The sequence below is a fragment of the Eupeodes corollae genome, chromosome 1, assembly GCF_945859685.1.
Source record: "Eupeodes corollae chromosome 1, idEupCoro1.1, whole genome shotgun sequence".
NCBI classification, from domain to species: Eukaryota; Metazoa; Arthropoda; class Insecta; order Diptera; family Syrphidae; genus Eupeodes; species Eupeodes corollae.
In genome coordinates, this window is record NC_079147.1 from 137,657,138 (window position 1) to 137,681,186 (window position 24,049).

General features: G+C 33.3%; 1 protein-coding gene across 2 annotated transcripts; it reads right to left on the bottom strand.

Annotated features, from left to right (window-relative positions):
• Window positions 1-22,842: 22,842 nt before the first annotated feature.
• Window positions 22,843-23,715, bottom strand: LOC129942605 (zinc finger homeobox protein 4-like). Of its 2 annotated transcripts, XR_008781063.1 has the most exons (3): window positions 23,513-23,715; window positions 23,283-23,450; window positions 22,843-23,211 (listed from the first exon to the last, which is right to left on the bottom strand). XR_008781063.1 is itself a non-coding variant. In XM_056051621.1 (2 exons), exons 1-2 carry the CDS (start codon window positions 23,693-23,695, stop codon window positions 23,286-23,288), a joined length of 348 nt encoding a protein of 115 aa, XP_055907596.1. In that variant the 5' UTR covers window positions 23,696-23,715; the 3' UTR covers window positions 22,843-23,285. The 2 variants fall into 2 exon arrangements, 1 of the variants encoding a protein (XP_055907596.1); XM_056051621.1 differs by having other exon boundaries at window positions 22,843-23,450.
• Between the last annotated feature and the right edge of the window lie 334 nt (window positions 23,716-24,049).

Here is a 24,049-nt window from a genome sequence, read left to right on the forward strand (position 1 = left end):
ATATATATTAGGAATGATGTTGCATATCAACTTTTACCACAATACGGTCATTGTACCAACTCTCTTTTTGATTTCATGTGGTTAAAACTTTCCGTGAATAAGCACATCATTCACTATTGTTTTCTTTATCGGAGCCCAAACCTGGACAGAGTTTCAACTTCTCAGGAATTTGATGCTCTGTCTGACTCCATACAAAGAATTGTCTCCCTGTATCCTCACACTGAAATCGTTATTACGGGCGATTTCAATGTTCACAATTCGGGCCAGACAACGCCCAAAGGAATGTGCTGAGCCTACTCGTATATCAGACGTTAACGGCCGAGCAGAAAATACCCTTAACTTGTTTCTCACTTCTGATCCTGATGATAAGTACACAAGGTTAAATCATGGTTCGATTCGAGCTGCAAAGAGGTTATCAAGGAGAAAGAGGTGAGCTTCCGGTGTTTTAAAGACAACCCAACTGAGGAAAACCGGAAAAAGTTTAAGCAAGCCAGGAAGGCCTATATTCGAAGGACAAAATTTTTACATGACCAAAAATTGCGGCGAAAAATACTGCAATGTCCCGAAGGCAGTAAGAATTTTTGGTCATTTGTAAAAAACATGAGGAATTCTTCCTCTTCCTCGGTTCCTACGCTTGTTGTCATTGACACTCCTTTAGTTAGCTCTATTGATAAAGCTAACTTATTTGCAAGGCAGTTCGCCGAAAATTCCACCTTACTAGATAGTGTCATGACTCCCCCAGTTCTTGAACGCGTAAATGATTCTATGGGACCAATCTTTTTTCGTACTCGAACTGTGGAGAGAGTTCTTAAAGATCTCAACATTCATAAATCCGCTGGCCCAGTTGGTATCCCCGCTATTATTCTGAAGAGGTGTTCTTCCAAGCTAGCAAAACCACTGCGTAAGCTTTTCCATCTATCCTATTCTTCTGGGCTCGTTCCGAGTAGTTGGAAAACTGCATTTGTTCAGCCAATTCCAAAAAAAGGCGAATCTTCTTCTTACACAAATTACCGACCGATAGCACTAACGTCCCTTCTTTCTAAAGTCATGGAAACGCTGATTAATGATCAGCTTAAGAAATATCTTGAGGAACGGAAGCTTTTTAATGACCGGCAATACGGCTTTCGTAGCAATAGGTCCACTGGTGATCTCATGGTTCATCTCACCGAACAGTGGAACAGATCTTTACATCGTTTTGGAGAAAGTAAGATTATTGCACTTGATATTTCAAAGGCATTTGAAAATGCGTGCTTTTGGTATCGACGAATCTCTTCTTCGTTGGATTAGAAATTTTCTTTCGAACAGTTCAATACAAATTGTTTCGGACGGATTCAAGTCTAAAACTCATAAAATAAACGCTGGTCTGCCCCAGGGCTCCGTTTTGTCTCCGAACCTCTTCCTCATTTTTATAAATGATCTCCTGTCTGCTACTTCTAATCCAATACATTGTTTCGCTGACGATAGCACTCTTAGCTTTTCATATTCCAGACTCACAACCCCCCTCTTCGGATGTGGAACTGCAACGGCAAAATATGATTAGCTCATTAAATTCCGGACTACACAGCATTGTACAATGGGGAATAAAAAATCGTGTGGAATGTAATGCTTCGAAAACGCAAAACGGAAAATCTTGACATCCTCGGAATGTGCATCAGCAACCACCTTTTGTGGAGCGATCACATACGCGATGTTGCCAAAAATGCCGCAAGATGACTAGGTTTTTTGGGACGTTGCAAGAAATTTTTCTCTCCGTCTGGTCTGGCTACAATCTACAAAACCTATATACGTCCGAAACTTGAATATAAATCTCATTTCTGGGCTGGTAACTTATTTAAGCCTCTTGGACAGTATTCAAAAAAGAGCTTTTAAAATGATTGGTGACATTAACACTCGAACATCGACGCAAGGTTTCTTGCCTCACCCTTTTCTACCGTTATTTTAACGTACTATGCTCTAGTGAAATAGCCAGTTGCATTCCTCCCCTTAAACAATTTAACCGTAATACCCGCGCTTCTAGGAATGCCCATCAGTTTACCCTTGAGCCCAACTTCGGCCGTACTATGAAGTACAGGGATTCTTTTTTTAGCCGTACTACGCGAATGTGGAACGCCTTGCCACGCTCTATCTTTCCCTGTCTTATCTTGTCATCGGTATCGCCTAGTTGCCTTTGCGAAAAGCTTTCATTGCAAATTTATTGTTTTTGTTTTTTGCTTTTATTTTCGTTTGTCTATTATGAGTTCTATGTGCAAACATTGTGCCAAATCACTGAACGAGTGTGATACTGTTTCATGTGGTATTTGCGGTGCATTTTTTCATGTATTATGTTCTCTATTGAAATCAAATGAACTTGAAACAATAAAATCTAACATAAATATCTATTGGAGATGTGTTAATTGTGCAAATGTTTCTTTGTCGTTATGGCAGAGGAATCTGTTTGACTGTTTTGGACACTTGAAACAGGTGATTGACGAATATCATCAGATCGACTTTTTAAATATTGACGATGGTGCAAATAAAGTCAATATAGATAATAACTCTGGTTTACAAAGAGAAATGCGAAATTCAACCATGACGCAGCGAGTACCTAAGGTCAATGTCCAATTATTAAAATCTCAAAAAAAAAAGTCAAGTAGTGTTTCCTCTCCCTTGCATAACCGGGTGCCTCTTATTAAGAGTAGCTCTATCACTAAGTCTTCGCTTTCAACCTCTGCTTCCCCACTTCTTTCGTCTAAGCTAAAACCAAATAGTAAAAATCAACAAAAACAACAAAAAGCAGCGTCTTCTACTAAATTGGACCTTTCTTACTCTAATGCATTAAAACAACAACTAATGCAGAGTGATGTAAATTTGGGATCAAAAGATGATGGGAGCGTAAATTCTATGTCTTTGTCTGCTGGCACAGATTCAAACTTAGAAATGAGCTTGCCTGCTGATGTTGATATATTTACTGCCACGAACAATGAGTCGGAAGGCGAAGTCGGTGTCAAGGGAATCATAAACGACAGTGATAGCTTTGAGAAGACAAATTGTCTGTCTGGTAATGTTCCGCTAAATTCTGGTGTTGGTGAAACTGATCTAATAAAAGAGATAAAAAATGGTAATGGCGTTGGAGTAGTAGTTGATTCTTTGTATGCAGAAAATCCTACTTTTAGTGGTGTTAGTCATGATACCAATAAAGCATTAAATCAACACTTGATCAACAGGGTTGCCAAGGCCGGTAATAATGCTGAGGCTGGTACTCTTGGTGGCAATGTTATTAATAAAATGCGATGGTTTCATCTAGCCAGTTTTAAAGTTAAGACAACAACTGAAGACATAACCTCTTACATTTCTTCTAAGACCAATTCTGTAGCTTCAATTTTTTCATGCTATAAGCTGATTAAAAAAGACCCAGTCGAAGAAGAAGTTAAGCTTAAATTTGTTAATTTTAAAATTGGAATTCCAGTGGAATATGCCAAAATGATTTATAGCTCCGAATTTTGGCCAAAAGGAGTGAAAATTCGCCCATTTGAGTCTAGACCAAAAAACAAAGAACCAGCCCAAGAGAAAATGTCAAAAAACGACAATCGTCATCTGGCAACACCGGTATAGTTGTTGCTGCTGATGTAAATGTTGCGTATGATGTTGCCGTTGAAGAATTAAAGCAGATTGTTGTTGCTGATGGTGTTGCCGTGGAAGGTGTTGTGGATATTGCTGATGAGGAGAATAGTCAGGTTGTTGCTGCTGGTGAAAATGTTGCGTACGAGGTTGGTGCTTTTGAAGTTGCCGCTGATGAATTTAAGCAGATTGTTGTTGCTGATGAAGTTTCCAATGGTGTTGCTGCTGATGATTATATTTATGAAGCTGCTGCCGATGCTGTTGTTGTTACTGATGGTGATTTTGTTGATGTTGCTGAAATTGCTTCTATTTACTATCAAAATTCTGGAGGTCTTCGGACAAAAACAATAGAGTTCTATAATGCAGTGACGGATAATTCGTATGCTGTAATTGCTCTGACTGAAACTTGGCTGTGTGATAGTATAAGCAATACTGAACTGTTTGACGCCAGCTATGTCGTCTATAGAAAAGATCGCTGTTCAATTACCACGGGTTTATCAAGGGGAGGTGGAGTTCTGCTGGCAATTAAATCTTCATTCAGGAGTAGTTGGGTAGATCTTGATGATTCTTCAGGTTTGATTGAACAAATTTGTGTATGCGTCGATTATAGTCGTTCTAGAGATGGAGGCACTGTGAAAATATATTATATCTTGTCATATATACCGCCTTATTCAGATATAAGTATTTATTTAGCACATATTTCTAACATAAAACTCATTGCTGACAGTTTAGATTTAAATTCTTTTATATTAGTGTTGGGTGACTTTAATTTAAGTAACGTCAAATGGATTTACTCTAATGATGATAAATGTTTGATTCCGTGTAATGCCTTAACTGATTTTGAAGTAGAAACGATAGATTCTATGCTGACTATGAGTTTTGTTCAGTTCAATGGAATCCGTAATAGTATTGGCCGTATTTTAGACTTAGTATATACATATGAAGACTTAATTTTAACTGTAACTGAAGCTACTTTTTTATTGTCATATAATAGTATTCATCATAAAGCGTTGCTCATCTCTTTTGATATTTCTTTTTTAAATTGTTATTCTGAAGATTCTAATCAATATGATTGTATTTATGATTTTTTGAAAGCAGATTATAACTATATGAATTATTATTTATCCTTGATTGATTGGGAATTAAGTTTATCGGGATCATCTGATTTAAATGATATGTTTGCCTTGTTTATGAATATAATAGAAGACGTTTTCTCTAAGTGTGTACCTCTCAAAAGAGTGGTGAGCTCAAATAAGCCTGTATGGTTTAATAAAAGATTGGCCAACTTAAAAGGTGAAATGAAACGAATGTATAAGAAAAGTTTAAATAATTCTTCACATCATGTAACATTTTGCCGACTGAGAAAAGAATATGAATTTTTAAAAAGATTTCTTTATCGCCAACATATTTTATCTGTAGAATCCAAAATTAAGAAGAATCCTAAGGCTTTTTGGACTTTTCTGAATACAAAAAGGAAATCGCTCGGTATTCCTCTATCTATGAAATACAATGATGTTCTGAGCAGCGATTTAAAAAATATTTTTAACATGTTTGCGAACTTTTTTCAATCTAACTACGTTGCTGAGCCAGAATCTGCTTTTGAACCAATTCGTGATGTCTCGTCCGTAAATTTGGGAAATATTTATGTCTCTAAAAATGATATTTTATCTGAGCTATCATCTCTTGATGGCTCTCCTACTCTTCCGCCTGACAACATTCCAGCTATTTTTGTTAAAAATTGTAGATATAATCTAGTAATCCCGTTTCATATAATCTTTAATCTTTCGCTGTCTACAGGTGTATTTTTGGATTGCTGGAAGTACTCATTTGTCACCCCAATTCATAAGTCTGGTCCTAAGCAAAATATTGAAAATTATAGGCCAATTGCGAAACTACAATTGGTCCCTAAAGTCTTCGAAGCTATAGTCAAGCGAAAACTCTATTCTGTCACTCGGTCTCTTATATCCGAAGATCAACATGGGTTTGTAAGTGGTAGGTCTACGGTAACAAATTTGGCAATTTTTACCAACTTCTGTCTTCACAGTATGGAACGACGCTTTCAAGTGGATGCTATCTACACAGACTTTGCTAAGGCCTTTGATCGTGTTCAGTTTCATATTTTAGAGCGTAAATTATTGGGCTTGGGTTTCCATGCTACTTTACTGAGTTGGGTAATGAGTTACTTAAAAAACCGTAAGCAATATGTGAAATTAGGTTCGCATTTTTCGAAAACGATTTTCAATCATTCGGGTGTTCCACAAGGAAGCCATCTAGGTCCTCTTTTGTTTCTTTTATTTATCAATGATTTGCCTAATTTTATTTTAAATTCAAGTGGATTACTTTTTGCGGATGATTTTAAGATTTTTAGACAAATTAAAACTGTGTCTGATTGTACTCAACTTCAACTGGATATTGACAGGCTTACAAATTGGTGTGATATAAATAGCTTGTATTTAAATATTCGTAAATGTTCGGTGATGTCATTTACTCGAGCTAGAAATCCAATTTTGTTTGCATATAACATCTCTAAGAGTGATCTTAATCGCGTTACGGTGCAAAAGGATTTGGGGGTTATTTTTAACTCTCAGTTGAGTTTCGCCTTGCATATGGACTTTTTGATCTCAAAATCGAATGCTATGCTTGGTTTTATATTTAGAAATTCTAAGGAATTTAGCGACCCTTACACGTTAAAGACTCTGTTCGTATCCTTAGTTCGGTCGAATCTTGAATATTGCTGTACAATATGGTCACCCTACTACAACAAAGGATCATTACGGCTGGAACGTATTCAAAAAAGATTTACAAAATTTGCTTTGCGTAGAACTTACTTGCATTCTGATATGCCTAGCTATAATATAAGATGCCAATTAATTCAATTAAAGCCACTCCAAAACAGACGAGATTATTATTTCGCAATGTTTGCCAGGGACATTCTGTGTAACCACATTGATAGCCCTAAGTTGCTGTCTTTATTTAATATCTATGCTCCTGCGCGTTTCCTACGACCTAGAGAAAACGACTTCTTTTATATCCCAAGACATAATACTAATTACGGTTTGAATAATCCTATATGCAATGCTGCTTCCTGTTTCAATCAATTTGAGGATTTATTAGATTTCCATTTAAGTCGAAATGAATGTAAGACTCTGCTTGTAAATAATATATAATTAATTAGATTTAAGTTTAGCTTATAAGATATTCTATGAAAGTCAAATGTACTTGTTAGAGTAAATAAATAAATAATAAATAAATGTTCAGAAATTTAAAACCAAGGTACACCGACACCTCCTATCCAACCCTTCCCTCTTTTCCTAATGCTCACACTGTGTCTTTGGCATATTAAAGGTATAAAAAACCCTTTTAGTGTTTGCTAATTTAAAAAAAAAAATAAACAAATTGAAAAGAGGTGAGTCATTTACTGGAATAAACAGGACTAAAAGATTTGGGAAAACACTGAAAAAGTGTTTGTACAAAATCCGACAAAAAATTTTGGGAGTGAGTAATAACCAAAATCTGAGTGAAATTTTTGGGTGTATATTTTGTGATATCGAAATCAAAAGTCTGGCATGTTTTTTTCCCTGACTTTTGTTAATATATTTTTGGTGCTGTTCTTGAAAAAAAAAACAACAACGCTTCTATACTAGTAGACAAATCGTTCAACGGACAAATTTTTTCTGCAGCAATGGAAAGTAGACTTTATGTGGTAACGAAATTTTAAATTTATGATATGTATGCAAGCATGATAAAGTTGTGCAATGCATGTTTGACAGAAAAGTAGATAAATAAAAGATATACTTTAGGGATCCTTTTTTGCATTTATTTATTTTAGTTTTCAAACAAAAAATCACGAAGATTGTTTCTTATCGTGGTTGATGTTTTGCAACCGTATTGATTATTGTTTGGCGATGGTGCTATTGATGGAATATTGGTTTTTACTTCCGTCTGCCATAATCAATCATCCCGTTGACCATCAGAATCCTCCCAATATACATAATTGGTGGGACAATAACCCTCATTTTCTTTGTTTAGCATTATAAAATTATGAAGAGCAATACATGCTAAAATAATTTTCTCAGCGTTTTCTGGAAGCATATGTAACGTCGTTAACAAAATTCGCCAACGGGCCACCAATATTCCAAAGGAATTTTCAATTGTGTGACGTCGCAGGCTTTTGTTAAAATTTTCTTCTTTTGGTTGAAGAAGGGTTCCGGGATATGGTCGCATAAGATTTGTGGCCAACGGGAAAGCAGCATCGCCCACAAAGCAATGCGGAATTTGAATTGGTGAGTCCCCCAAAAGTTTCTTTCCAAAACAACTGATCTGAAGGATTCCTAGTCAGAAAAAAAATGTTATTCATAGGTAAGAACACTAGGAAAAAGAGTTTTGGTTTTTTACCACCGTCGCTTTGGCTTCCATACGCTCCAATGTCAATGTTGGTGAAGCAATATTTCGCATCGCAAACGGCCATAAGAACAATGCTGAAAAACTTCTAATAATTGAAGTACTGACTTCCACTATTGGGTGGACACCTTAGGGCAAAATGATTGCCATCGATTGACCCAAGACTATTGGGCATGATCCACAAAGTCCAGAAGTCGTGAGAAATCATTTCAAAATCTTGGATACTGGGTTCAGACACATAGATTGGGTACAAAGCTTTCCACAATAGCTTTGACGCTTCCAGTACTATTTGCCGAACAGTTTCTTTCCCTAACTTGAACGACCAGGCCAGTGACTGAAAAGATGTGCCTTGTGACAAGTAACTAAAGAATGTAAGCAATGAATGAGATGTGAAAGCAATTTTCATTCGGGTGAAACTGGTTGTCTTATAGACGTTTTTAGCTTGAGTGGTGACAACAAATTAAGCAGCAAATTGTACAGTGCAGGACGCATTCTTGTGTAATTAAAAAATTGCCCACTATCAAGCTATTTGATTTTTTAAAAGGTAACATGGAAAAAACCATTCCTTCTTATGTCCCTGTTTATTTCTCGAACAGCACAGGACGTCTCCTTCTTTTTTTATGTAGATCATCCATTTCTTTCAGAACACAAAGTCCTTCAAATACTGTACTTACTAGCTTTAATCTTTTTAAATTTTTTAATTTGTTATTTATCTCCATTTCTTTATTTTAAACAAAAACAAAAGCCATGAATCAAAAAAGCCCTGAATCCAAAAAAAAACAAATTTCACAGCTGAAAATATTATTTTGACATGTAGATACGTGAGCGTTATGGCTATCCGCAGTTATTTCACAAGCTTATGTTTGCTTATGCCTATTACAGTTGGGCCTTAACAATCTTAAATTACATCAAATTTGTTTGAGGCAGAAAATTCATCTCCGATCATATAGGTTTTAAGTCTAGATTGAAAATCTACTAAAATTGTTTTCAGGCCGCTATCTTTCGATGCATGTCATAACTTCGAAATCAAGTGAATTCTAATCAGTTGGCATAGGGTAAAGCCGGGGGATATGGCACCCATTTTTCTTCTTCCGTATAACTTCCAAATTAAAAAAGATTTGTATTTCAAACCAAAATAGCATATTAAACATAACATAACATATTTGAAATTCACAGTCGATTAAATGTATTTTTTTTTTCAAAAATAAAAAACCTTAAAAAAAAGAAGACTAAAAAAATTGAGGGTGATATGGCACCTGCCCGCGGGTGAAATGGTACTTCACATTTTCTTCTTGTTTTTTTTGTCCACATTTGTTGCACGTATTCTTATAAGATGTGCATGAGTCTTGTAACCAAAAGTGACATATTATGCACTTTAGCCACTCGTCACGTTTCGTTGTGAGAGCAGAATCCTCACCACATCCTATACAAATATTTTCCCCGAAATCCTTGGGGCCATCTGAATCATCGTGCAACTATATTTTCTCGTTCTCTGATGTACTGTCATCGGCGTTGTTATTCTTTTTACCTTTATTGGTTTTTTAATTGCAATTTTCCCCTTCGATCTCTTGATATAGATTTTATTTTTTGTGCTGCCAGGTTTTTTAGTGATGTTAACACCCGCGATTTTTCAGACATTGGATTTGGTGTCCTAATACCTTTTGAGGTGGAAGGTATTGGAGAAATTAAACTTAGCATTTTCCCTGGAGTTATTTCACTTGCATCAGCCTTAGGAGCTTCAGGAACATCGGGCTGTTAAAAAGTTAGCTTAGTAAAGCTAAAGAGCAGATAGGTACATACATTTCGATTGGTAAAACGTTACCTGACTGGTGATTTCCGATGTTGGTGTAGTTTGATCTCTGTGACGTTCATCTAATGCGTCATTACTTTGAATGTATCCATACTCTGGAAAAATGTCAGGATTCAGTAAAAAAAATCCCGTTGCTGAAAAGGCAGAAATTCCATTTGCAGGAATTGCAGATTTGGTCCACGCTTGGAACAATAGCAGACGAGACGGGTTAATTTCTTGTGGGATTGCTTTTTACGAACATATTGTATGCTTCATAATAAAAGTGCTTGAAAGATTTAAAAATGTATCTGTCTAACGGCTGCAAAAACTGTGGTGTGTGGTGGTAAGCACAGAAGTATAATTTGGTGTTCTACTGCTTTCTGATTTCTGAAATTTAAGTAAATGGCTAGTTAAAAATAATAATGAAGTACAGTAAAAAGAGAGCGGGGGAAGTGGCACCGGGGCCATGTCACCTTTTTGACCTTGGTTCTGCTATTCCTAAAAACGTGAACAATCAAGCACGCACAGTTATATCAGTAAGTAAAAACAAAGACGCTTAAGTTTTTTGTTTTAAATGAACACCTGGCATCCAATCACTTTAGTATATCCACGAACTTCACTAATACACACAAAAAAAACCTTTTGCTTAACACACTCACTTTTTTTTTCTCCACCTGTATGCATATGTAGTACCTCACGAGCTGCTGCGATTTGAACTGAATATCTAGAGCAGAGAGAAAAAAACTAAACGAGAGAACCAACTTTGATGGTTGCTCTCTTTTTGCCTACAAGCTGCGATTTGCAGATAAACTTGCATAAGTATTAACTCAATAAAAAAAATGTGGGGAACGAATACTTATGCAAGAAGATGTGCATACTCCCCACATTAAAAAATAATGGCGTCCACCTTCGAAAAATGGCGTCCACCTTTGAAAAATGGCGGATGCAGTCAGCTGTTCAGATGTGTTAAAAGAAAATTTAAAATTGTGGATGAACAATTTTTTGGTACTCTCATTGTGTTCGTTTGGGAGTAATATAATTCGAATATGAAGTGAAATTAATTACTCTTGTTAGGTGCCAGAACAATGAAAATTCAGCAACAATTGTAAATTACGCATTTAGAGAAATGTTAGTTAGTTATTTGAAGCCAGTTTTAATTATTAAGTAAGTAAAATAAATTAGGTGGTGCAATGAGAATTAGGACCTAGAAACATAAAACTCTGAAAGCACTACAACTATTATTTGTTTTATTATTAGCTGCGTTTATGCGTTTAATTTTCGCTCAGACCGTTGAAAAATGCAAAAAAAAACTCAGATCTAGTTCAATTTTCAGAGTTCATCGACTTAATTTTGGCTGCGAGAGTTGCTGGAACATTCACAACGAGAGTTAAAGAATGTAAACCTGGATCATTAAAATAAAGCAACGCAGAAACATTGAAAACATTTTTATATACTCATCTCTTTTTCCTATTGTATTTGTGTGTATTAGTTGTTTATTTTATTTATGTTACCGACATTTCCAAAATGCTGAAAATAAGTGATTTAAGTAAAGACTAAATAAAAAACCGTGTACTTCAATTTCATCGCATAAGATTTGTGAATTGGCGATAAGCTATGCTTTCCACTAAGCTAGTGTGCTGTTCTTAATGGCTTAACTACATATTATGTAAGCCGAAAAGTACTTTTGTACAAAAGTAAAAGTATTTGTATTCTCGCTAGGTCAGTGGTTTTGTGAAGACAATATACAAATTTGTTCTTCAACCAAGATTTAAGTCTTATGCATCATTTTTATAAGTTTTCCAGTTCTACTATTTATTTATATCTTATCTTTCAGTTATATAGCGACAAGGAAAAATCCGTGAGGGAAAGTTCTAACTACAGTTTTTCTGAAAGTGCATTGTGGGTTATTCATAGATGTTTGCTAAACTTTTTATGCTATTCATAAATAAATGCAAATCTAAGTTAAGGGATAAACCTGAATAGCTATAAACATAGAAAATGCTGTATTTTCTGTATTTGCAACACTATTGAAATAAACATAACATACATTTATAAAAAACATGTACTTGTTCATAACAAATAAAGTCAAGTCTAAAAAACCTTAACCTGTTTATACACTGTTTCTGAACACATCTTTTCTGGTTTTGTTTGTTAATGCCATCTATCTGTAACTCAAAGAAAGAGAAAAGAAAACAAATTCACCACAATCTATCGTTTTAACGTTTACCGTAATTCATTGACAAACGAAAATTGTTTGCTAGAATTAATTTGTGAAAACCAGAGAGAGAAAGAAATATCAAATGTCTCGATTCTCTCTGCTCTTCGAGATGAAAACATGTATACACCGATACGAATTCAACACGCTATAAAAAATGAGAGTAAGAGGTTTCAAAGGGACGGAGACGAGGAAATTTGGCTCTCTCGATTAGTTTTTTCTCTCTGACTTCGAGAGCTTTCTTAATACTGAAACTGAATGATATGTTGTTCAAAAATACTCCATTTACCAAGATCGGAATCTTTCGTACGTTTCACTTTAAAAATCCGTTTTTCTACATTGTTGTATTTGTAATTTTGACAATTAGTCCATGAATAGATGTGAAAACCAACAACAAAAACGATGCTGTGGGCTAGCGGCACTTTGCAAGCAACAAAAAAATGGGGAGGTGAATAAGTTTTTTTTTTTAATTTTTCTTTTTACTTTTTTTGATGAAAAAGTCAGTTTAAAGCTATACTCATTGTATATACATATTATATTTCTTATAGTACTCCTATGGAACGAACATTTTTATTTCATCTCCACGCCGTGTACGGCGCTGGGTGTATCAAAAGGCTTTATGGAGGGTTAAGAATGAGGAGAAAATTACTGTATAAATAGAATGAGAGGAATGTATTTGTTTAAGTTGCATAAACATCAATATGTCTGAGGGAGTAAGCCAAAATATAAATGTCAAACCAAGAAGGAATAATATTTGTTTACGTTTTTTTTTTGCTTCCACGTGGCAATGCAGAATAGATATATATATACATAGCTATGTATACTTTAACGTTGTAGGTATTTTGAATTTAAAAATTGTCGTTAGATTTTAAATTTTCAATTTTTGTTAAAAATGAAATGTTGCAATTTTTTTGGCATATGTTCCATTGAAGATTTTAAATATATTTAATTGTTTTGTTGTTGTTATTATTGAGTATTATTTGTTATTTGTACGTATCAAGTATAAACACAATCAAAATTGCACACATTTAAAGGTATATTCAAAACTAGGTCGTTTTTTGTTATTTTTTTTAACGGCTTAACAGGATGTACTGAATTGAATTTTTAATTTTTGTATAAATACTTCATGCAATGAAACATTTGTATGTACATAGAACATTTCACTATACTTACGTATTTTAAAAGAGTTTGTTAAAAAATAGTACATATAATTTTAAAAAAGAAAGAGCATTTCGTATTCTTTTCAACATCACCCAATGGGATAGAATACTAGACGCGTTTTTTTTTCGAGGCCTATTCTTCGTTCTTCTGCTAATCTAAACTACTTAATATTTAATATTTATATATAACAAATATTTAAAAAAAATGCTAAATTTATTAAGATAACTATGGAACATCTAGATTAAAATTAAAAATAAATGTAGCATATACTCGTAAAAATATTCCGGAACACAAAAAAAAGAAAGAAATATTTAATTTAAAAATTTCAATTCATTTTGTTCTAATTTTTTTTTTTCGTGTTTGGGTGTTGGATCATAAGTTCTTTTGATTTAATATATAATGTTTGTTTGATTGGGCTTTAATGATCAATATTCTAGATGCAATTAATAAAAAACTAATTCCTCTTCTGTTACCCGATGTTTAGCTGGCTATTTTCCAGCTTTTTCAAGGGATTTTTCAAATTTATTACTTTTGAGTTATCTGTTGAAAAGTTTAATAAATAAATAAATAACACAAATAAAAAGATAAATAAGCGAACAATTTTAAATAATGGAACAAAAACACAACAAAGTTTTCTTTTATTACATATCACATTATTTTTGATTTAACATTTCAAAACTTAAAAATTAAGCTTAAACATATTTCACTTCTTTTTCTACTGTTTCCTTTAATTTTTTGTTTTTTCTTCTAAGGTCCAAAATGATCAGTCCGATACGCACAAATTTTGTTATTGTTTCTCGATGTTCCGTTGAACAGTTTGTTGTGTGAATCCTATCACTTCCTTTCATAATTTGTTGGGTCCAGGTTTCCGCCAGTTTTTCCAAAACAACCATTCTTGAAAAGTCTCTCAGAAATATAGTCTAAAGACTATTAACAGTGTCTTCGAAAAGGATCGAAGGCACTGTGAGTTTTCCGAAATCTGAAACTGTGGCGGCTGTCTCGTAGGCTCTTAGTTTTATTAAAAACGTCTGTTGCCTTTCCTTTCCTCTTCATGTTCGTCTATTAGCAATTGAGTGCACGGATCACAATTTAACTTACTCTTGAGTTTTTTTGCTGCGAATCCGGCATAATATGCTGCAGCTCCCGACTCTTTGTTGCGTTGTCTTTCATAACAACATCCTGGTCCTTATCCTCAAGTTCCTCTGGCTCTTCGAAAATGAAATCTTCAATTGCCGATTCGTTTTGTGCTGCCGTTGTGTTCATACCATCAGCAATTTGTAGGAGCGGTTCTGCTTTTGCATCCTCGTATCCAGAATGTTCCGCTGAAGTCAAATACTATAGTATGATCTGCTTCAGATTCCGGACGAGTCTTCAAGTCGAAGGGTGCCTTTCATATGACCCTTTACTGTGGCGCAGCATGGAAAACAAATTTTCTGCCACATCTGTGTTAAGATGTGAAAGCAGAAAATAATATGTTATGTCATCGCTCTTGATATGTTCCCACATCATCTCTATTCCTAAGAGAGTTTGCTTTAATCCCTTAAAGCAAGGTGGGACTTTCATTTTGCCACTTGACTTCCATGTCGATATCCACTCCCTTGCATTTTTAATTGCATCCAGGGTTTCGGTGGAGTCTGACAAAACCTGTTGATTAGGGTTTCTTGAATAAAGGTGCCTAGTGTTCAACGTGTCAAATAGATCATTCATTCTCTTGAATGAGTAGCTGGTTGTGGTTCAAGAAAGACGTGTTTGATTTGGCTCCAGAGATACGAAATAAAAGTGATTGGATTGATTAAAATTTGGACTTAAGAAGTGTGCCTAAGTATTGGCTTGAAAATTGTGAAGTTTGGTTGAAATTGAAGATATTTCACGTGTATTTTTTTGAAAAAGAATATAATCTTCAAATCAATTAATTTATATTTAAACTCCCAGACTATACGGGACACTTCCAGAAACTCATCCTATACGGTGAGTACATCCACTACATCCTCTCTTATACACAGAAACAAAACATCAAAAACTAGAACCATCATAACATTTATTAAATAGAGAACTCACAACAAATCCAATTAATTAAATTATTTAAATCTCGAACTGATAAATTAAACAATTATTTAAATACGTTTTGGAAAGGGGAAAAAGAACAAACAAAAACAACTTCGTCTCCTATTGAGATTGTATGTTTTAGCAAAATATTTCGAACGCTTTTAAAAATATGTGGATAATCATAGAGTAAGAAAACTCTATGATTTTCGATATCCACATACGGTTTCGCATCCTGGTATAGTTGCAGCCTTATCATATCATGCTTGATCGCAGCTTGTTGCTACAATTGTTAGCCCAAAATTATTTACTCCTTTTATAATTGTTACCAACATCTTCACTAGCATATCTGAGTTAGGTGATCCCACGTAGTAAGCAATCGTCTGCTTCCAGTTTTTGTTTAAGCCTCTAAGGGTGAAAATCAATACTTTAGAGGTGTTTGTTCTCCAAAATCCTCGAAACCGTATATAAAATCATCCTTGATAATATATTCCAGCTCTTTTTTTATGAGCATCTCATCGAATAGCAGCACGCACTTCTTATCATGTCCTTAGCTTTGTCACTAAGCAGCTCCTTTATCTTATCACTGAATCTTGTTGGCAAACGGATTTTTGAATGCCACCGGTAAATGGTCCTTACCGATGGCAGCTTGAATCCCGCACTTAACATGAAGTTATAACATGCTGGATACTTACAGAAAAATTTTGGAAACAAATCTTTCTCTTTAGGTATCCATGGTGCATTTGCCTTATGGAACAGTTGGGAGGTGATGAAAATTCTGAGTTCTTCGGAAAAGTCCTCCATATGTGCATCAAGTCCTATCCTCAGCTGGTATTCTGGTCTCACTGCTTCTCTTTTTGGTGTGTCCATGTAGCATTTACACACACATTCTTCCTTTATGGGTGATTTCTGCGGCACATATTTGTACGTTCCTAAACTGAGGGATGGAAAGTGCTCCTGTTTAATTTCCATCGTAAAATCAGCTGGTGGTAAAGAAAATCCGCGAACATAATTTGCGGAACCAGCCTCAGCCGCATTAACAAGAGATACGGCTGGACTGGAAGGTACCGCCGGAAGAGAGGGTGTAGGTTGAGTAGCAGGGGTAACCGTTAAGGTTGGCTGCTGATGAATTTTCCATGCTTCCATTAAGCGTACATAAGCAAATGGATGGAGAGAAGGGAATAGGGATAGCTTGTTATAGCATAAAAATGTTTCTCACACATGACAGACGTTTTTACTAGTCTGCTAGGATTCGAAACATTCACATGCTTTATCCAAATTGGTCTACGAAAGTTTGTGGGAAACTTAAAAAAGGATATACCCACACTTTTCTGCTGAGAGCAGTTAAAGTAGCAACAGACAACCATATTGAAGCAAAATAATATGTACTAAAAAGCAATCAATTATTAATAAGCAAAAAATATCTGTAAATAAAAGCAGTATATAATTTTTCAAAAAGCAATGAAATGTATATATATTATACATAATAATAATAAAATGTATATATATTATATATAAAGTTATATAAAACTTAAGTCCAAAATTAGATCAAGAAAAAAAATTAATTAATTAAAATTAGGGTAAAAGAATGGAATAGTTTTTTATTTATTCGCATTCCAAAAAACAAAAAGACCAAAAGAGCCTAATAAATAATAATAAAAAAAATTAAAAATAAAGATAATAATAAGGAACACCCCATTGATAAGAAAAAAAAAATATGTGAAGAAAATCTACGTAGTAGGTATCCAAAATGACACCGAAAAAATTAAAATTTACTTGAATATAAAAAACTAAGTACACTACAATAACTTTTAATTATTAGTAAATAATAACAACCTACAATATAAATTCTCACTCACTGCTTAAAAAGGTTTTTGCACAGCACAAACGGCAGTACTTTTAAAAATAGTTCAAACAAATTAAAAAAAAAAAAACACTTATATTATTAGCCGTGTTTTATTATCACCGTGATCTGATCAGGATCATGGATTTACATGCAAAACGAGATCCTGCTTTATGTTTGGATCTCATTTTGTGATCCAAAAATTAGTTCTCTATTTCACACAAGGGGTAAATTTCACATTGCAAATGTTGGTACTACTGCCAACAAATTAAAATAAAAACAGTGTTGCCATTGTATCATTTTTATGTACCCGAAATGAAATATTTCTTAAATCGATAGCGAGAAACGACATATTTATTTCATTTTATTATAATCCTTAAAATAATGACAAATTTTAACAAAACCAAGCATAAATTGGTAAATTAAAATAAATAAATGCTAAAAAAGTATATTGTACAAAAAGCATATGTTTTATTTTTCTCTAAAAAAAGAACAAAAAAGTAACCATTGAACGAAATGTTCATAAGGCAACTCTGCCTTAAACGTCAAAAAAGTAATTAAATTCGTTTATTCTGCTGCAAAAATGGAAGCCAATTCTAATAAATTGTAAGTTTTTATTACTAAATGAAATAATTTTCGTCTAACATTCATCAAATTTGATTTTTATTTTAGAACAAGAAGAACATGGACAGCAGAAGAAACCAAAGCGTTTCTGGATGCGTACAGCAAGAGGCAATTTGAGTTTGAACGTTTTGGAAGACCTAATTGCACTGGGAGTTTTGGTAATTTCAATAAGTTTGCACTGGGAGTTTTGGTAATTTCAATAAGTTTAATGATTTTGTTCATACTTTTATTTGTTTTCCACAGATACAGCCAACAACTGTAGAAATGTTGAAAATTAAACTAAAAAATCTATTGAGGTCCTTTAAGACCTCAATAGACAATAATAAAAAAACAGGGGCATCTCTCATCCGAGCTCCATTCGAAGCGGAGATGATGGAAATCTTCGGCTCGCAGCCCATTATAAACAATAGTCTTATCTGGCAGACAAATTCAATGCCTGCCAATGGGGAGCTTTTCAACAAAAGAAGGTATCATCTTTGCCTGTACAAACATATATATGTGCATAAATAAATACAACATTTTTTCTTTTGTCTATAGATTCAAGCCCGGCAGCGTCTATTAGTTCACCCACACCAACAACATCTGCCGGTGCAATGGGGAACGCGTTGGAATGCCCGACAGTATCTTCTGCGGCCCAAGCAAAAATACTGGCAGATGAGAGAAGAAAGGGCTGCCGGAAAGTATCAACTTTTAAAGGAATATACTGCCAGCAAATTAAAAAAAATGGACGAAGCGGAAAAAGGAAAAGAAGCAAGATTAGTAAGGAAAGAAAAATTGCTAAGGGAATTATTTAATAAACCATAAGTTTTATTCGAATTTACATAAATCTGTGGTTCATTAAGTAATTCTTTTAACAACTATAAATTTAAATGTTTAGTTTCATTATTTTATATTTTTATATTTTTAATGTCAATATGTTCCTACAAGTGAATTTTTTGTGATTTTTAGTTTGTATGTAAATATGTTCCTAGAAGTGAATTTTTTGTGATTTTTAGTTTTTATGTAAATATGTTCCTAGAAGTGAATTTTTTGTGATTTTTAGTTTTGAAGTGAAGTGAATTTTCTTATTTTGTTTTGATGTTTGTTCAAATGTATGCATATGCATAAATAAAACACGTTAGTACTTTTGTGAATGAATTTTTATTTATTTTAAATTTAATAAAACAAAGTTTCTTTTAATAAAGGAGAGCGCAAGGTCATTTTTATATTTTAAGTTATATTTCTATTGATTAAATCTTCCATTAACAGTTGTCGCCTAGAACTATTTGAAGTTCCAGAATGAACATCAAGATCTGATCTGAGTCAATCTGATGGCCTTCCTCTAATTCGTCGTTGTTGTCCACACACATGTTATGGAGGAGGCAAGCGCAGAGAACTAAGTTGACAGCAGAAAACGAAAACGAGTTTTAAGTAGACCGAAAGAATGTTCAACTACGATTCGTCCAGAGGAATGTATTTCGTTGAACTTACGTTGAGCAGCAGACATATTTCCATTGTCTTTAAAGGGCGGAACAAGCCAGTCAAGACATGGATAGGCAGAGTCTCCGAGAAGAAATGAATTGATAGGAAAAAGCGTCCTTTCGCACGCGTCCCTATATAGTTCCGATCTTCGTAAAAGGCGACTGTCGTGCAAGCTCCCCGGTTCACCACAAAAAACGTTAATAAACTTTTTTTTAGCATTAACAACACCTTGAAGCAAGATGCTATAACTATGCTTTCTGTTGAAATAGTTCTCTTTATTTAAAACGGGAGCCTTGATTTTTATGTGCGATCCATCGATACAGCCCAAAATGCCTGGTATTTTAGTTTTGGCTTCCATTGCTGCCATATTTTGCCCAACTTCTTCTCTGCTTGGGCATTTAATATATTCATGCCCGATGGATATGAGCCATACTGTAACTTTTTTAAATTAACTAACTAACTAACTAACTTTTTAAAATTTAAATTAGATATTTCGCGGAAAGTGTTGGTATTTGCAATATACCATAGAAATATATATATTTCTTTTTCGGATGAAATTCTCGGCAGCCCTCTTTTTGGCGTGGAATCGCAGCGTAGTAATAAGCTATACCGATCTAGAAATTTTTTTAAAAAATTGCATGAATATGTATGCATGTAATAAGAAAAACTAATTGTATACCTATCAAAACGTTGACTGTTGTTCTTTCAAGTCGAAAGTGGATTTTAAAATTCGCATCGCAATAATTACGAATTATATCCACAAAATTTTCTATTTTTTGGTGATTCGATGGAATATTTTCAGATGATGAGTCTGAGCTTGTATCGAATCTGGACAAATTCGAAATGCTTGATGTGCTGCTATCATCGCTTTCCAATAAAAACTGCAAATACAAATGTTTTTATCATAAAAAAAGAAACAAAAATAAAAATAATTACTTACATCAACTACCGCAGCCTCCATTTGTGGTTTTTGTTTGTTTTATTTTGAAATGTCACTTTGAAGGAAGGAATTTCACACAGATACCAAACTTGAAATAATAAAAATATGATGATTCAAAGCTGTTTTATTATCATGATCTGATCCGGATCAGATCATGGTGATAATAAAACGCGGCTATTAATTCTAATATTATATGGGAATAGATTATTATTATTAAATAGCAAATATTCGTTTTAATAAAGAAAAAAACAAACAAAATTATTCAACACAAGAGCTTCGCAGAGTTAGGAATTCAAATTGGTGATGAAGAAGTATGTAACTTACAAAACATGATTAAAAAACGAAATTGTATGTATGAAACTTATGAACAACAAATTGATATCATAAAATTAAATTTTAATGCTTTTTTAAATATATTTTTTAGAATAAATATCAAAAATATAAATATAAACCTCTTCAAATAAAGTCACTTTGTTTCAAAAATATTTAAATATTTCTGGAATTTTTTAATAGTTAAACCTCTTTAAGACAAAAGATACCACAACTCATGGTCTTGACGCATATTATTATATCATTATTTTACCAAAGTTTATTACAAATCCTAGTACTTAAATTAAAACTCAACGTCAGAAAATACAACGTATAAATTGCTGAAAATGTGAACTGCAAATCACACATACGATTCAGTTTTGTATATACTATCTGATAATAAACCTGTATCTCTTTTATCGGAACACACTTTTTTGTTTTCTTACATTTTAATTTGGTTCATTCACTTTTTGTCGCTTCTCGCTTTTAGAATATTCTAGGCTTTCCTCTATTATCTTATATTCCATAAAAAGAATTTTTTAATAAAAAGCTAAAAGTGTTTCTTTTCATTCTTTAGCCTTGGATTATTATTATAATCCCTTCACAAATCAATATCCTAATAAGATTAAAAATGTATATACTTATTATTAACCATATTTTATATTCTCTTTAAAATACTACCATGTACCTGTTGTAAGAATTATTTAAGCATTTGGTAATTAATTTCAAAAAAGTACTAAGTTTTTTACTACCAACCGCAAAAAGTACTCTTGCAATACTATTTTGCTTTGTTTCTATTTTTGTTTAAATTTGTTTCTATTTCTAGCCAAAGCAAAACCGTAAAATCATTTCTCTTGAAGTATTATATGCATACACACAATATATAATAACAAAAGGTTGTTTCAATTGTCTCCCTCGATCTCCTACTACATTTACATATGTTCTTCTCTATTTTTTATTCTTTAATTATCGTTGATTATTGTTAAATTTTTCATCATTCTCAACTCTCCACAACTATTGATTGGTATAAAAAAAAGGGATCAAATTCAAGCATCTCCACGCCTCTCAGATATCCTCTTCATAATAGTACTATAGAAAATATATATACAATGCTATACTTTTGCAGTCATTTTGTTGATAGCGAACCAATGTAAATATTTGTCTTGAAAAAAGCATGTTCAACATCAGTTTATTATAATTAATTCATTAATTTACAATAATCATCTCAAAGATGCGTTCGAAGAATCATCAAGTCAAGGGTCCGAGCGCAATTTATTGAACTGTACTAAATTTTCGTTAATGAACGGCCCAAATATTTATTTTGCAGTTAAAATCTGTAATAAATTAATTAATCGAAGTATATACATAAATAGTTTTTCTCCATAATTTAAGCTTGGGACTATTTTTCAATTTTATTTTGATACAGTTATAGCGAACAGTTTGAATAAATGCAGAGCAAATAAAATGCAAATTTTTACATTTATCACAAAATGAAAATGTCAAAAAATCGTTCTCAATTCATGCACAACTCTTTCAACAGATCATGTACTCTCTCGAATGTTTATTCTTGACGTAAATTCTTTTTTCGTTAATTCCCACAGTTAAATGAATAATATAATTTTCATTCATTCCTTAAAAATGTTTAATTACCAAAGTTCAAGTTTACTTATTTTTGTTTGAACGGTTTGTTTAATAAAAATGCTGATTTAATGAAAAAAAAAATTAATGAGAATGGATGAATGAAATTAATTTGAAGTTAATGTCTTATATTATTCCCGAGACATCGACAACCGAACATCAATTTTTAGTATTTTTTGTATGAAAAAACTTATTTTTATAAAAAAATATGTGTCGAATGTCCAAAAAATATTTTCTGTGAGATAAAATTAGTTTGAAGCCAATATTTTTAGTTTTTGTGAAGATATTTGAGTTGAAAATAAATTTTAAATATACTTCTTTGGTATCGCGTTACAATATATTATATAAAATTTAATTCAAGTCTCTAGCATTATTGATTCGTAAGATATTTACGGTTCACCTTTTTTTAAACTGCTATGGTAAAAAAAAACCAAACACTCAATTTTGTTCAGAGTCCTTTTGCATTATTATGTTTATACAAAATTTATTAAGTCAATATCTCTACTGGTCTGGCGCTGTACACGACGAAAAAAACTTCGTAAACGTACGAACTCACGCAGAGAAATCTCTCTAAAAATCTTTTATTTCGACTCTAGGGACCTTGAAACGTCGAATCCAGAAGGGATCAAAATGTACTAGAAACCTTACATTTTGTACTTTAGTAAAAGCGTTGCCAACATAAATATAGACGTTTTTTTACTTACAATTCAACTACGCTCCAATACAAAAATTATTGTTTATAGTTTAATGTATTAACAGTCTTATTTAAAAACGCTGTATGAGCCTACATAAAATTATGTAATCTCTATAATGCCTCTAAACGCAAAAATGCTATTTATAAAACTTATGCAAGGTTGCATAGTCCCATAATAAGCTAAACTCGTTTTGAGGTTGAATAGAGCCTACATAAGGAAATTATTGTTGTTATTATTTCGTAAATGTCATTTTGATTTCTCTCCATTATTTAAATTTAAAAGAGAACAATAATGCCTTTCCAATTTAGCTCATTTATTAACGATTTTAATAATTTAAATCGCGTTTTACCAACTCCGAGAAGTGGGAAAGTTTAAGAATTTAAAAAAAATATAGATTTTCAAAAAGGAATATAATAAAAATAGTTTAAATTATCCGTTCGGATCTCAGCAGCGACAATAGAGGAGGCCACATCCCCATAGATATCCAAGTAATGGCTGCAATAAGATATTGGGGACGGAACGAGGTAAGTTTGTACTAAATGTTCACACCAATTCGAAATCCGTACCTTTTATGGATACATATTTAATGTTTTTAGTTTAATCTCCCACTCTATTATTATGCTCTTCATTTTTTCGTCGTGCTCAAGCTGCATAAACTCTTTTTCGGCTCTCCGATTTGCCATAGCGAACTGAAACAATTCATTTTTGAGGAGTTCGCTGTCTTTGCAGTTATTCTGATAAAGAAAAAAAAACTAATATTATTCAATGACGAAGAGAAATGCATGTGATGTGCTACCTTCCGTTTAAATGATGCTGACTTCTTTTTAGAAAAAGTATCCAAAGATGGAGGTGAAGGTGGTGGCGGTTTTGGTGATGGCATTGGTGGTGATGGAGCATGTATTTTTGGTGAAGAATGAGTTGATGATACATATTTCCTTGGCGAATCGTCCTCCACAAAAAAAAACATCTTCATACTCATCGTCCACAACCAGTGTCTTAAAAAAAAAAAAATGATTTGTTATAATTATATAAAGCATAAGCACATATTGTGTGTAAGAAACCTCAGTATCGCAATCAAAATCATTTGTATCCACCTCAAATTCATGGGGGATAAGTGCCATCAATTTGATGAGCTCAGGCTCAGGTGACTTGGGAGGTGGTCCACCACCTGTTGCTCTCAGGTTTCTTTTGAAGGCCGACATCTCTGCTTTGGCCTTCATTTTAGTTCCTCGCCATTGAGCCTGAATTTGAGATGTTTCCCTCATCGTTGCGCTTAAACTGTTGAGACTGAAAATCATTGCAAACAAATTAGTAAAAAACAAAGATTATCTAC

Excerpts from the sequence above, each read along its gene's own strand:
- LOC129942605 (XM_056051621.1), bottom strand. The coding sequence starts at position 23,695 with ATGAGTATGAAGATGTTTTTTTTTGTGGAGGACGATTCGCCAAGGAAA. Across the intron at positions 23,451-23,512 it reads CAGCATCATTTAAACGGAAG|AATAACTGCAAAGACAGCGA; the intron begins GTAGCACATCAC and ends TTTCTTTATCAG.